We start from the raw sequence: 15,559 nt of genomic DNA, 5'->3' as shown, positions 1-15,559 counted from the left end.
TTTACTTACATTAGAAACAAATGAGATTAGGCCACATTCATTCATCATTATTTATCAGAATAGAATAGAATAGAATAGAATAGAATAGCCCTTTATTGTCATTGTACATGTACAGCGAAATTATGGGTGCTCCACGGCAGGTGTGCAGGAGAAAAATATAGTAAAGACATAAACAAAATGGACAGCAAACAAAAAGAAGAGAAAGGCACACAATGGAGAGCAAAGTGCTTGGAAGCAGTGCGAAAGCACTTGGTGAGGTGGGTGGGTAAGGGAGGGATGTGGGGCATAGTGTTTGTTTACAGTTTGAATGGCCCAGGGGAAGAAGCTGTTAGTTTGTCTGGAGATATGGGTCAGTGCCTCAGAGACACAAACAGGTGGTGGGTCAGGTGCAAGGGGGTCACCTTTAATGGTCCTGGTTTTTCTGAGACAGGAGGATCTGGCGATGGCCTCCAGGGGTGGCAGAGGGCAGCCTTCCTGTCCTCAATAGTGCCCACTGCGTACCAAACACCCAGGCAGTAGGAGAGCACGCTCTCTCTCTATAATGAGAGTGGAGTGGACCTGTCTGTGCCTCATGAAGTCCATTATGAGTTCTTTTGTTTTAAGGACGTTCAGCTTCAGGTTATGAGCACCAGCGGGACAAATTCTCTCCACCCTGTCCGCTGTCTCATCTCCAACAGAGAAGAGTCCAACCATGGTGGTGTCATTGGCATACTTGATGATGACGTTGGTTGGGTGGGTTGGTGTACAGTCATGGTAGGTAGGTGTGTAGGATCTGAAGGTGGTCCAATTTGGTGGTACTCTCACTTCCACATATAATCCCAATTTAGACCCTTCAATCAACCTAACCTTTCTGTCTGTGTACTGTGAGGGAAACAGGAGAAACCTCAGAAAACTCATGCAAATGCAGGCCACTCCACTGGTATGCAGTGATCACACTAGAATACCTGCAAGATTGGTACAAACATCAATAAAACTAGCATTTATCAAATAACTAAAAACATATTGAGTTTTGGAGGAAAGCATCTTGAAGAACAAAGTCGAAGGTGACAACAGGAGAGTACAACAAAAGGGCCATTTGAATTGTATTTGAAAGTGTGCAGAGTTCCTATTGGTCTGCTGGATGTTGAGGTGTGTGTAGGTGGCACTGATCACATAGCTGGTTGCTATAAAAGCAGGGTGATTGCTGTTCAGCAGCCACGGACCACATCATAAACTGACTGACAGCAAATACAATCTCTGAAAACTGATCTGTGTGGCTTGTTGTCCAAACAGGAACAGGCATGGGAAAAAGCAACTTTAAACTGGCACTATACCTCGTACTCATTGCTGCCTGTGTCTTAGAAGGAAGCATTGAACGTAACACACACATTTTTATTGGGAAAAAGAACTGGACACAAGCAAGACTATACTGCCAGACAAATTATGTTGACTTGGCTACTTGGGACATGATAAATATGAATGTTATGATACCATTTTTGGGCAAAATGAATATCCCATACATTTGGATTGGTCTACTCAGAGATCCTGAAGATGACTCAGTCTGGAAGTCTATAAATCTAAGGTGAGTGTCATTTTTGAAATGACCTTTATGTGAATGTCCATGTCTGTTTATGTAAATATGACAAAACTGAATTGCTAAATTTGAGATGATTGTTGTGTTGATTTCAGAACAGGTGAAGGTGTCTCAGGTGATGACCTCTCACGTACCAGCAAATGGGCCTCTGCACAGCAGGACTACTGTGCAGTTGTAGGAGATGACCTCATGTGGTACAGTGCACAATGTTCAAGTATCAATAATGTCTACTGTTCCCAAGGTGATGTAATCCAGTACTACAGTGTTATGCTCAGTTGGTATGACGCTGAAAAGTACTGTATGATAAACAATGGCTACCTAGCCACTGTCACCCAGGTAAACTCAGGTGATGTTGACAAACGGGGCTGGATTGGACTGTATCGAGTGGGGGGTAAGACCTGGAACTGGACGGGTAGTTTAGGATCTAGCTACAGAAACTGGGCACCAGGACAGCCACTCACTGCAGACTGTGGCTCTTTAGTTGCTTCTGCCAGAAGCTGGGTAGGCTATGCATGCTCTGAAGAGTTTTACCCTTTTTGTTTGGTTGACAACCTGGTGGTGGTGAATGAGAACAAGACATGGGAGGACGCCTTGATTCACTGCAGAGAGATGAAAACATCATGTGCTGGCTGTACGTACGACCTCCTGAGCCTGACCGATGTCTCTCAGTACAACTATGTCAGAGACAGGATCTACAGAGCAACCACTGATGAGGTTTGAGTTATTTTTGAATTACAGATGTTCTTTTAAATGCATCACTTGTTCATAGATTCTGCATTAAACACCAGAGGAGTTCACGTTCAAGTGGCTTTACTTTGTACTAGTTCAGTGCTTTAAGGCTGTGCTAAAATCCAGGCTGTGCTGTGAAGATGTCCTTTCATGTCCGATGCGTTGAATATGTATACTCTAGAAAAGAAGTGCATGTAAATATGTATATATATATATATATATATATTTTATTTTTTTTTAAATGATAAATATTCATTTCAGAAAAATCTTCACTAAAGCCTCAGTAATCAGTATTTGTGTCTGGCTTAATTTGCAAATACAAATCTCTTTGTCAGTAACTGATTGATTTGCCAGTTTATTTGCATTTTTCAGCTTTCTCAGAAAACTACCAACACTTCCACAGCCAGGACTGACTCTCCCAGTTTTGTCCTGTGTTTCTCAGGCTTGGATTGGCTTGCGCTTCCTGGGAAGAAAATGGTTTTGGTTAAATGGAGACAAACCAGGTCCCAAAGATATGCTGCCGGACTGTCCGTCCAACTGGGAACACTGTGGGACTTTGTCCAAATTTGACACAAACAGCACGTGGATGATCAGGGACTGTGCAGACAGAAGAAACTTTGTCTGCATTCAAGTAACCCCTCAGTGAATGAAACTGGCAGCTTAACATCAAATGTTACAATAATCCTTGTTCTATTTGTTCTTTAGCATATATTTAATTAGTGTATACCTCTAAGTTTGATTCTAATATTATTAATCCTTTCATTGTAACACATTTTATGCAATATACATATGTTATGATCTCTGAAAACAACGGTGTACTCTGAGATTGCAGATACTTTGAAATGAGAAGTGCAGATGATGTTTCACTTGTTGTGTTTAAACCTCTGCATCCAGCATATAAATTGTCTCTGTTTTCCTTACTTTTCATTTATAATTAATTTTTCATTAACATGAAATCATGACTTGCTGCTGCTACAGTGGTGCAGGCTCCTATAATGTTGGCTCTGTTAAGGTTATTGTAAAATATTTCAATTCAACAACCATCTAGTTTTTAAAAAAATACTCAGTCTGTACTGATATATTTCTTGTTTGCTGAAGACAGATTGCATCATTTTGATGTTTTAAGCAATTAAATAACATATTAAGAGAAGTATAACTTACCACCTGGGCTCTAGTGGTGGGAAGGGTCTTTGCAAGCCTCCATTAAAGCAAAATCGCACCAGAAAAGAAAAAGAGAGGGAGAGAAGAAGTGTGAGGGAAGTCTGCTGTGTGGAGAGAAAAGCAGAGCAGAGGACAACTACAGGTTAAAATATATCATATAACATTTAGAAAAATTTAATCTAATGCATTTTAACATTCTGCTTTTAGTTTGACTCTACTTTAGAATTACAGTTTCATGAATATGAAATATATCTAAAAGTCTGGACAATCATTTAAGCTTTCATAATGATAATGTAAAATGTAATTACATCATTAACCATTATTATAACTTTCATTAAGTTATAACTGGCAGAAAACTACCCGAGGTTGGCAATGTCCCAAGATAGGGCTTGCACTTCTCACCACTGAAATCCAATAAGCCAGATAATTTAGTTTTAAAGATCTAATTAGTGATTTTGCTAAAAATAAATGTGCCAATAGGTATGTTACTGAGGAATAAACACCATCATCATCTATAAAATATCATTATTGATTTATTACATTGTTATTTGCATTTATTATATTATGATTTTTTTTAAGATTTCTTAACACTTACGATTTTTTTGGCCTTCGTGTTTTGAACCATCACGCTGTAAATTAGGAAATCTGATGCTTTGTGTCTGTCTTTATCGTAAGCAGTTTCTAAATGTGAGTGTTACAAAGTTAGGATTGCATTTTGACGCCCTAAAACAAAGTAGATTTATTTACTTACATTTCTTCCTTAAGAAAGGAAGCAATGCCACAGATTATTTATACATACAGTCCATAGTTTTGCGCTACAGGCCCCCGGAACCAATTGGTAGCTTCCTACAGGAAGTAGTGCATTGTCGGATGCATTTCGAGGTGGAGCTAAGCTTACTTCCGCTTGTCATTCAGCTAGAGAGCTGCTGGATACTCGGTGTGTCACTTGTCAGGTATTTAAAACGCAGTAACGTTCTCTTTTTCTCTTTAAAAAAGTCTTGATACGTCAAAACAAGGAAAGAAATGAGATTCGTAATCACAACATAGGAAAAGAAGGTGCCGGAGGGTTCGTTTGCTGGATGTCGCGGTGTGTCCGCACAGGGTGAACGGGGATGTAGCTTAGCCAGCTAATGCACTGGTTATTCATTTCCTTGAGGACCCTACACTACTCCTTAGCTCTGCGAATATTCATATAAAATACACAAGCTAAACGACTCACTCAGAGACGGCTGACTGTTTTTGAATTTTTAACATTTTAAATTCCTGCGATCAGTGCAGCGTTATCAGTGAGGAGTTGATATTAAAATACTTTTACAGTAAAGAAGTAAACGCTCGCTCAGGTTTAAATGGTGCTGAATGAACCAAAAACCCAGTGACGGTAAATAAAGCAGATATTATTAAACTATAACTGATAGCTCACTTACGGGTTTGAATTACTATTTCAAACTTTTTGTCTGCTGCGGGCAGGAGCAGCTTTTCTGTGTTTTAAATCACTATAGTATCACATATAATTAAAGAGATGTTTTCTCTTGTTTTCTAACACAATGAGTGGTTTTACTGACTTAAACTAATATAGTTGTTTCCCCAGTCCAAGACCCAGTCTTTTATCATTCTCTCTCTTTCTCTCTCTGCAGGAAGCTGCATTTTGTGACGAGACATCATGACACTTTTTCACTTTGGGAACTGTTTTGCTCTGGCCTATTTTCCGTACTTTATAACCTACAAGTGCAGCGGCCTGTAAGTGTCTGTGTGAATCAGTCAGTGATGCTTGACGGTATAAGATTTAAATGCAGTTACAAGTAACACACTCATCCATGGGCTCACATAGACCCTTCTTTCACATTCCTCTTCTTTGTGGTAACATATGCTGCCAGACTGGGAAGTGTCTGCTAATAATCTTCTTAGAAATGTTCGAGCTTTTGTAGAGGGTCCACATAATCCTCTTAGACCTGCATAGTGTGCATAGTACATTCATTAAAGGCATAATGTAAACCCTTTCTCTCACCATTACTGCATGGATATATTAAAGCTCTGTTCATCTAATTCAGGCATGTCAAAGTCATTTTAAATCAGGTGCTATATTCAGCCCACTTTGATTTTTAAGCAGGCTGGACCAGTGAAAGTACATAATGAATGTGTAAAATTACAGAATAATTTCTGTTAGTTGATTGCCAAGACTAGTTATAATTAATATAAGTTTTATTCATTCACAGAAATGTTTTTATTTTTAAAACTGTGGTCTCATTGTTTGTTTGTTTTTTTAAACACATTTATAATAGATGGTGGAAAAACAGACACCTTTGTCAATTAATTGTTTGTCTGTTAATTTCGGGGTGTCAAACATATACAAATTACTTTTGTATAGTATGAATGGTAAGCTGTTTTTTTTAATTGATATGAAAAGCTGTTAAATGTATGAAAATAATAAGTTCATAATCTAAGCTTTTCATTGGGCTCAATTGGAGTTTTTTGCTGGGGCTATTCTGGCCCCCAGGCCTTATGTTTGACCCTCTTGAACAAATGTATGTATGTGTTCTCTGTTTAGCTCGGAGTACAATGCCTTCTGGAGATGTGTCCAAGCTGGAGCAACATACCTGTTTGTCCAACTTTGTAAGGTGAGACATTTTTTGTGGATATGAAAATCTGTGTCATATTTTTTGGGGCAGGAAAAAAAAAGCACAAACTTAACATAAGTAATGCTCCTTTATCTTTTTGGGTTTCAGATGCTGTTTCTAGCCACATTTTTTCCCACGTGGGAAGGAGGAGTAGGAGCGTATGACTTTGTAGGGGTGAGTGTCTAATCACAGTAATGACACCAAAAAGGAAGATAATCGTTCTTGTCATGTGTATATCATTAGAGAAAGGAAAGCATACAGAATACCAGCTTTAGCATTAGGCTGTAATGTTCTTTTTTGCATTTCAGGAATTTATGAAAGCCACAGTGGACCTTGCAGACCTTTTAGGTCTCCATCTCGTTATGTCTCGCAACGCTGGCAAAGGAGAGTACAAGATCATGGTGGCTGCCATGGGCTGGGCAACAGCAGAGCTCGTGATGTCGAGGTTAGCACTAGCGTCTCATTTTATCAAAATGTGCTACACATCTACACAACGGGCTCATTCTGCATGTACGATCACACGATCAAACTCTTTAATGTGCTGTCACAGTGAAGTCTGCAAAAGCTCAAACAAGCTCAGGAGACGTTTTCTGTAGCGTAAGCAGCATTACGTGAGGACCTAAAACTGTGTTGCTTAACCATGGCTGCGCCGTTCTTGTGAGAGGAACTGGTTTTAACCGAGCCAGTGATAACGGGAGGATTTAAGGGGAAGGAAAGTGGCTCAGTCATTAAAATCCCTGACTCATTTCTTTTAGAAAGATGTCACTTAAATAAATGATATGAAATGCATTCACTACCCACAGTATATGACAACGTTAATGCTATAGTTCGTATAGTTCGTCTTTCTGCTGCCCTCTTTGTGTTTGTTTTAAAGTCAGACAACATTAAAAAACATCCTACATAACATTTAAGTAATACTTAAAGTTGATAACTTTAAATACATTTAAGTAATATTTAAAGTAACCTGTTTTATATTGTTTTTTATAGTATTTAATTTTTTTAATTTACTTTGTGACCACATGTCTGTGAAAGGCTCTTTATAAATAAATGTTACTTACCTTGAATATTAACAGAGTACATAAGAAAACATGTAAATGATAACTTCATTAACATGATGGACACACAGAAGTTGCAACAGTTAATGAATATCTTACTGCAGTATGCTTTTTGATTATTAGTTTCCTGTTACTTTTCCCTCAGTACAAAGTACAAGAAAAATATGCAAGAAAACTATTCCCATTAAAGACGGAAAAAACATGCCTGTTTCTTCTCTTTAAGCAAAAACATACTATGAGTTTAATTCAGTTTTATTTATATAGCGCCAAATAGCTTGCTGCACTCCAAATGATAGGAATAGTAAATGATGGATGGAAATTACTGATAGAGTCGCATAGTAATAAACGCCAGCTTTAAAAACTAGAGCAAAGATGAAACAACAAATGTTTCTGTAATGGTCGATGCTAAAAAATTGACGATAATTTTCAGTTTTAAGTTTCTCACAGACTTCTAAAATATTTACTTTTGTTTTCATGACAGGTGGCCTATTAAAGTTTATTAAGAACTGTATATATGTAAAATCATATTGCTAGTTAAGGACAACAAGAGTGTGCTATCAGCCTGGTTAATTTAATTCCCTGGTTTAAGTCACATCACTGAGTGAAACATGGAAAACAGGTCCCATAACTCACTATCCTGCTTTTCAGGTGTCTTCCACTGTGGGTGGGAGCCAGAGGGATTGAGTTCGATTGGAAATACATCCAGATGAGCTTTGACTCAAACATTAGTTTGGTGAGTCACTGCTGCTCTTCTCCCTTTTTAATATTTTCACACTGGTGACTCATCTTGTTTGTAGCGGTTTTACAGAAACATCACAGTAGAAACAATTTGTTTTTTGCATGTTCAGAGAAATTTGAACTTTAAACTACTTCATTCCTGCGTTCCTTTTCTCTGTTATAATTGGCATTATCATCATTGTTGTAATATGAGTGATTTTATTCTGGTACATTATTAAGGTACATTACATTGCTACGGCATCAGTGGTATGGATGTTTACACGATACGACCTTCCAAAGAGCTTCAGGCTGCCTGTGACTGTGCTGCTGGCTCTCTGTGTCTATAAGGCCTTCTTAATGGAGTAAGTCTTGGATGTTTCATATTTCATGTTACCATTCTTATATTATATAGGCTTACACAATATAAGAATTATTGTATTTTTACTACATTAAAGTCATGTTTTACCTTCAATAATATATTTAACACTTATCTGCCCTGTGTGGGTGTAGCAAGCATATTACTGTATGTACAGTTATATGTTGTATCCTGGACTAACATTGTTATGAACAACACCGACAGAAGGATATCAGATCACATTTACAACAATTCGAGTAACAAAAAGTCCTTGATGCAAATTCTTTGCTTCGGTGCTTCATGTAATACAACAGAGATGGTCTGGAGTACCTGGATGTCCATCAGGTGCATACGCAGAGGTACCAACAGACTGTCTCTGTTGGTACCTCTGCGTATGCACCTGATGGACATCTAGGTCCTTCAAAGTCACATGTGCAACCTGGGTGATGCTGGGGAAGAGCACCAAGCAGCGTCTCTATTTCATCGTTTCGCCTTTAAGCGCATACTGTGTATGTTGTTACCATTAGCTAGCTTTAGTGCTTATCACCTGTGCCAGTAGCCTTGAACCTTCAGTTGGAGCTCATTTTTTTTTATATCCCAGAGGCTTCATAGATCACAACTCTCTGCACCAGACTGTTCACTGTTACTCAGATTCATGACAAAATGACAGGAGATGCAGTTGGGTGCAGTGACTGTCCAGGTGTTTCACATTACCTTAGAGCTGGGCGATAGAACGATAACGATATGTATTGCGAAATAACTTTTTCTCGATAGAAAAATTAAACTATTGCGATAGGCCTCATCTCTCTTGTCCTCTTAAAAAAAAAAAAAAAAAAAAGAACAACCAATCCAAATTAAGTAGCGCAGAGCCGAACCAATCACAGCCGCAGCGTTACGTCACGTGACTTGTTACGTACAGCACAAGTGCCAAGGCGCACATGTGTATTTGTTTATGCAGCCGGGCTGCCCAGGTAATGGAGGAAATGAGTTTGCCGACTACAGAAAAATCAACCGAGAGCGTGAGCGAAGGTTACCGAAGAAAAAACCGATGATGGTTCCAATGCCGGAGAGATTGTTGAACGGAAGGGCCATAGAAGTTCCGTAGTGTGAAGGTATTTCGGCTATTTCAAGTCTGACAAAAAACAGAGTAGCGCGCACTGTAAATTGTGCCGAAAGCAAGTCTGGAAATACAATAAACCGGTGCATGCTCAATCTCTGACTGAGGCTACGTCCACACGTACACGGGTATTTTTGAAAACGGAGATTTTCTGTTTTCATTTTAAAAAATAATCCCGTCCACACGTAAACGCAGAAATGAAGGAAAATGCTGCTAGGAACATGCCAAAGCAACAGGTGGCGATATATTCCTAACCGTGTAGAAATGTTGGCCAATCAGAAGTCTAGAAGCCTCGGTGGGAAATAGTAAACAAAGATGGGGCATAGAAGCAGAACCGAGTCGTATTTGTGGAGGGACAGTAAGTGTGTGTATATGTAAGCATTTAAACACTGCAGAGAGTACAATTAACAGTAACAGTATAGTAGAAATTCATTTCCCCTAAACAATAACGTGGCGCACAGTGTGACGTCAAAAAATGCGCACACCTTTGACGCTGCGGTCTAAGGAGCTTGGAAAGAAAAGCGTCTGGACTTCTTAAAGTTGCTTGAAGACGTTTCACCTCTCATCCGAGAAGCTTCTTCAGTTCTAAGGTCAAATGGCCGAGAGTCCCAGATTTAAACCCAGTGGGAGTATCCCCCCAAAGAGGGACAAAGGACCCCCATAGTCAGTAGCATAAACTCAGCCACTTATAACATTGCAAAACACCTTGCTACCATCCTTGCACCTCTGGTGGGGAACACCCCACACCACATCAAGAACTCCACCGACTTCACCGACAAGGTCGAGAAACTTACCCTGGATCCAGATGAAACCATGGTGTCCTTTGATGTAGTCTCTCTCTTCACTTGCATACCCACCACGGAGGCTGTGGAGACTGTCAGAAAACGATTACAAGAAGACAACTCCTTGGAGGACAGGACCAACTTCACACCCGATCAGATCTGCAAACTGTTAGACCTCTGCCTCACCACTACATATTTCAAGTACAACGAGGGTTTCTACAGACAAAAACATGGCTGTGCCATGGGCTCCCCCGTGTCACCTATTGTAGCCAACCTTTACATGGAGGAAGTGGAAAGAAAGGCTCTTGGCTCTTTCAAAGGAAGAGTACCCAGCCACTGGTACAGATATGTAGACGACACCTGGGTCAAAATCAAAACACAAGAAGTGGAATCCTTCACTGCGCACATTAACGCCGTGGATAAAAACATCAAGTTCACCAGGGAAGACACAAAGGACAACTGTTTGCCTTTCCTGGACTGCGCTGTGCACATTGAAGAAAACGGCAACCTCAACATTGAAGTTTACCGGAAGCCCACACACACGGACCAGTACCTCCTCTTTGACTCCCATCACCCTCTGGAACACAAACTTGGAGTAATCAGGACCCTACACCACCGGGCAGAACATGTTCCCTCTAAGCCTGAAGGGAAAAAGAAGGAACACACACATGTAAAGGAAGCACTCAAAACATGCGGTTATCCCAACTGGGCGTTCATGAAGTCAGCAAAGATGCACAGAAAAGAAGATCAGACACCAGCGAGGGAGGATAAGAAAGACAGACGCAACAACGTTGTCATCCCCTATGTAGCCGGTGTATCAGAGAAACTCAGGAGAGTTTTCTCCAAGCACGACATCCCAGTGTACTTCAGACCCAGCAGCACACTCAGACAGAAACTGGTTCACCCGAAAGACAAAACTCCAAAACACAGACTTAACAACGTGGTGTATGCTGTACAGTGCAGCGAGGAATGCCCAGACCTCTACATTGGAGAGACCAAACAGCCACTTCACAAGCGCATGGCACAACATAGAAGAGCCACCTCCACAGGACAAGACTCAGCAGTCCATCTGCATCTTAAGGATAAAGGTCACTCTTTCGAGGATGCCAATGTTCACATTTTGGACAGAGAGGACAGATGGTTTGAAAGAGGAGTGAAAGAGGCCATCTATGTCCACTGTGAGCGACCATCTTTGAACAGAGGCGGTGGTTTACGACACCAATTGTCTGCCATCTATAATCCAGTTTTGAGATCCCTTCCCAGACGCCTTAACGCCCACTCACATTCTGGGCCATCTGACCTCAGGAATTCACATGATAGGGTGGGGCCAGGTTTAACAATGAGCTCACCCGAAACCCTGGCTGATTAGGTCCCACACCCGCTTTCACACCTTGGCTCATGTGATTAGAGGATCACCAGGGGGTCCTTTGTCCCTCTTTGGGGGGATACTCCCACTGGGTTTAAATCTGGGACTCTCGGCCATTTGACCTTAGAACTGAAGAAGCTTCTTGGATGAGAGGTGAAACGTCTTCAAGCAACTTTAAGAAGTCCAGACGCTTTTCTTTCCAAGCTCCTTAGACTACGATGACCTGGATGACTGAGAACCTTCACAGACACTTTGACGCTGCGTTTTCTCCGTTTTTCTCCGTAAACGCCGTTTACGTGTGGACGAAAGGTGCAAACGCATAGAAAAATCTGCGTTTTCAAAAATACCCGGGTCCGTGTGGACGTAGCCTGAAAGCGCTAATTCGTCATTCGGCTTTTGTCAGACTAAAGTCACTGTTAAAACTGTTTGAAAAGCTAAGCTATACACCAAGGAGAGATTGAGAATTTCCTTTTAGTTCTCAGTTTATTTGATATTGACAAAAGTTAGTCAATTTTGTCTGTTCTTCTGTAAAACAAACTAAGATTTATTTTTAGAATTAATATTTTGTTTCTAAGTGGAATTGACAATTTAGTAGTCTGTTTTGTTTGTTCTATTTTGAAACTTAAACGCTTTAGCGGCTGCCTTTTGTGTAGTTTGCAATATTTGCCTTTATTTATCTGAAACTGAAGTCTCACGTTCCTTAAGTACATCTACCCTGTTAAACTTATTATGGGAAATAAATATTTAAATCAAAACAAGCTGCAGATTATTTCACATTTTACTTGTGAGCAACGGCACATTTAAATCTTACAAATATAGTTATTTGGCTTATATCGTGATATATATCGTTATCACCTGAAATGAAAAAAACATATTGTGATATGAAAAAATCTTATATCGCCCAGCTCTACATTGCCTGCAGCAGTTATCCAGAATTCATAGAACCCTAGTTATATTTGTAACTCTGATTTTACATCAAAGCCAAACGTCCACTTTAGGTGAGAGTGCATTAGTCCACCAATGATGCTCCAACAATAGAAATCTAGGAGGTGTAGGATTCATGAAAGGCATCAGCACAAAGCCTGTAATATTTAGCAATTTTAAAAATTATTACAAATAATGTTCGTAAAATCATAAAATAAAAAGTCTGTAGAAAATACCTGAAATAGCTTTTAGGAAAAAATATTTTTGACTCGATAAACTGCTGCTTTATTGTGTGGAATTAGTTTTTGGGATTGATCTGCTGTTGAGTTAATGGGATTCATATAATAATGAGACATTTTTGAGAAAAAAAAGCTTGGAGTGGAGCTACACTCTCAAACTTAGACATAGCTTTCCACTTAAAAACAAAGCAAAACATATTTAGAAATATCTTTTCTTTTTCTTTTTTTTTAAATTGGAGACATAATTACTAATAGAAATATGGTTCCAGAATCAAAATGATCTGTTTCCATAATTTTTACTGGTTAAAATAAGTGAAAAAATGTTGCAGTACAACTGCAGGATTTGTGGACTTAAATTCAGTTTAAATGAAGAGAAATTATTTGAAAATGTGGCAGCAGAAACCTTTGTGAAGCACAAGATGGCAGTACAATACTGGACACGCATATGATCTAATATTTTTATCTATAAAGGACATAATTTGCAGGTAATTGGAAGAATTGCTAACTTGCATGTTGCGCAACACCTAAGTGCTAAATTCTCCAATGAATAACTTCACAGTTTGGCATCTTTAGAAACTCTTGCAAAGAAAAGGTTCTTGTTCTGTTGGTGTGAGTGGAGTGAGTAAAAAATGGGGTCAGAGTTTGAATAAATATTTTGAATATACTAATTATCCCTCTGTGTGTTTGATGGATGGTCTCAGCAGTGTTGTTTTGCTCTTTTAATTTGAAACTTACACACATTTTCCCGGTTTTGTCTTCAGGTTGTTCGTTCATGTCTTCCTGTTGGGCAGCTGGACAGTGTTGCTGGTGAAAGCCGTGCTGACTGGGGCCATCTCTCTGTGCTCACTTTTCCTCTTTGTCACTCTGGTTCACTCCAACTAAATAAACCTCAGCCCCCCCGGGCCGAAGCCTTTGACAGTCTTTCTGGTCCTGATAGGACCGGGGTTTACTTGAATCAGGAGCTGACACCACATCAATCTTGCTGTCACCATACAACATTCAAGATGGCTGAAAAACTACTGTTGATATTGTTGGGCATGTCTGCCTGGAACACTTACCAGTTCTCCCAGTTTATTGTGATGAACCCATTGTTAAAAACTGTGTGGTTTCACTCCATCTGTTGAAGCTGCAGAGCTGCAGTGGTGACATCAGAAGGCTTCCGTAATACGATTGGCTTACCTAAGCTGTGTTGGTTTCATGGAAATGTGACTTTTATATCAAATGAATTGAGACTTAGTTAACAGCATATTTAGTTTTAAATGTTTTCCAGCATTAATGCTCAAAATAAAACGTTTAATATATAACAAATAAGTGACATCAGTAGTTTGTTTGCCCACATATGTGTCTTTTTGTTTGTATAAAAGTAGTAAAAACATGCATTCTAGGACATTTTTTTCTAATTATTGAAAAGACTTGAGGTCTAAATAAAAAAATCTGAAATGCCTGTTGTAAAATTAATGACAGGTTCTGTGATTTTGACATGAATAAATGTCTTTGTATTGTCTTCTTTCTCTCAACTGTCCTTTAACAATCAGCCTAATTTGTTTTTAATAAAGCACAGTTGCAGCTATCTCAAGACAACAATCTAAGCATAGAGGTTTCTTTTGTATTCAGAGATTCACACTTTGGGCTTTGCACGCATTAACCAATCATCTCGGCTCAAAAATCACTTTAGACTAACTCTCATTTTCTGTTTTTCATGTTTTTAATTGAATTTGTTCATGACATGATTTTTATTGATATTTATTATTATTTTTATTCATTTACAATTACAATACAACCTGTTCCCCGCACACACGTTAAAAAAATAATAACATTTTTTAAAAAATTCATTAAAAAAGGGGGGGGGTGGTAATATTAATCAGCTGGTAAAACGTTCAGTGACTTGCAATAGTTGACAAAGGAGCCCCAGACACAATATATTCGGCCTTTGCTGCTAGGCCTATCTTTTGCAATTTAAGAAATGACATAAAATCTCGAAACCAAAAAGAAACTGAAGGTGTCTTTGAAGATTTCCAACGGATTAAGATACAACTTCTAGCCAAAAGTGATGTAAAGGCTAATATTTTGAGGTGTGTAGGGGTAGTTAAACCAGTATTAACTGGAAGCCCGAAAATAGCCAAAAAAAGGGTTCATGCAGACCTGGGTCCCAAGAGTCTTGGAAAGAATAACTGAATACTGACTCCAGAAGTCATGGAGTCTTGGGCACAGAAAGAACATGTGACTCAGGTCACATGGGGTGGCATGACATCTCTCACACTGATCCACCACTTGTGGGTAGATCTCAGACACATGAGATTTCGAATAGTAAACCCTGTACAATACCTTGAATGAGTTGTAACCTAGCACAGGACGTACTATAACAGACATTTGATACTGCTTTCTCCCATTGCTGATCCGAAAAGATTTTTCCTAACTCCCGCTCCCAAGCCCTCCTAATTTAACCACCGAATGGACATCTAAATCCATGAGTTGTTTATATATTACAGATATAATTGATTTCTTATTGGGTTTAAGGACAACACCGCTGGACATCTGGAAGAAGAGAGTAGGAGGGGAAGAGAGCAGAAGTGCAATGCAGTGCCTGAAAATAGTGAAATAGATGGGTAGCTGGAAGATTTGTTTCTGAACAGAGGTCTGAAAAACTTAAGAAAGTGCCATCTTTAAAAAGATCTTTAAAGGTGTTAATACTATTATGTTTCCACTGTACATAAGTGCCATTGATAAGACAAGGGGTAAATAGGTGGTTCTGTGTGATGGGCATGTGTACTGATGCAAAGACGTACTTCAAATGTCTCCTTTATTGTGACCAAATCTTAAGACTAGACAGTACCACAGGGTTTTTTTGTGAAATGAGAGGGGTTGAGTGGTAGTGGAGTGGTTAGCACTTTTGACTCTCAGCAAGAAGGTCCTGGGTTGAAATCCA

At 39.3% G+C, this 15,559-nt stretch overlaps 1 protein-coding gene across 1 annotated transcript; it reads left to right on the top strand.

Annotated features, from left to right (window-relative positions):
• Window positions 1-4,334: 4,334 nt before the first annotated feature.
• tmem147 (transmembrane protein 147) lies at window positions 4,335-14,091 on the top strand. Its single transcript, XM_063486269.1, has 8 exons — window positions 4,335-4,416; window positions 5,098-5,200; window positions 6,009-6,078; window positions 6,187-6,252; window positions 6,387-6,523; window positions 7,782-7,866; window positions 8,091-8,212; window positions 13,395-14,091. The coding sequence occupies exons 2-8, from the start codon at window positions 5,124-5,126 to the stop codon at window positions 13,513-13,515; spliced, it is 678 nt and encodes a 225-aa protein (XP_063342339.1). The 5' UTR covers window positions 4,335-4,416; window positions 5,098-5,123; the 3' UTR covers window positions 13,516-14,091.
• The last annotated feature ends 1,468 nt before the right edge of the window (window positions 14,092-15,559 follow it).

The sequence above is a fragment of the Pelmatolapia mariae genome, linkage group LG10_11 (genome assembly GCF_036321145.2).
Source record: "Pelmatolapia mariae isolate MD_Pm_ZW linkage group LG10_11, Pm_UMD_F_2, whole genome shotgun sequence".
Taxonomy (NCBI): domain Eukaryota; kingdom Metazoa; phylum Chordata; class Actinopteri; order Cichliformes; family Cichlidae; genus Pelmatolapia; species Pelmatolapia mariae.
The sequence above is the reverse complement of the archived record's forward strand: the minus strand, read 5'-3'. Positions and strand labels throughout refer to the sequence as shown.

Bases quoted from the DNA above. Each gene is read 5' to 3' on its own strand.
- tmem147 (XM_063486269.1), top strand. From the start codon at position 5,124: ATGACACTTTTTCACTTTGGGAACTGTTTTGCTCTGGCCTATTTTCCG. The intron at 5,201-6,008 runs GTAAGTGTCTGT...TTCTCTGTTTAG, and splicing joins ACCTACAAGTGCAGCGGCCT to CTCGGAGTACAATGCCTTCT. The intron at 6,524-7,781 runs GTTAGCACTAGC...CCTGCTTTTCAG, and splicing joins GCAGAGCTCGTGATGTCGAG to GTGTCTTCCACTGTGGGTGG.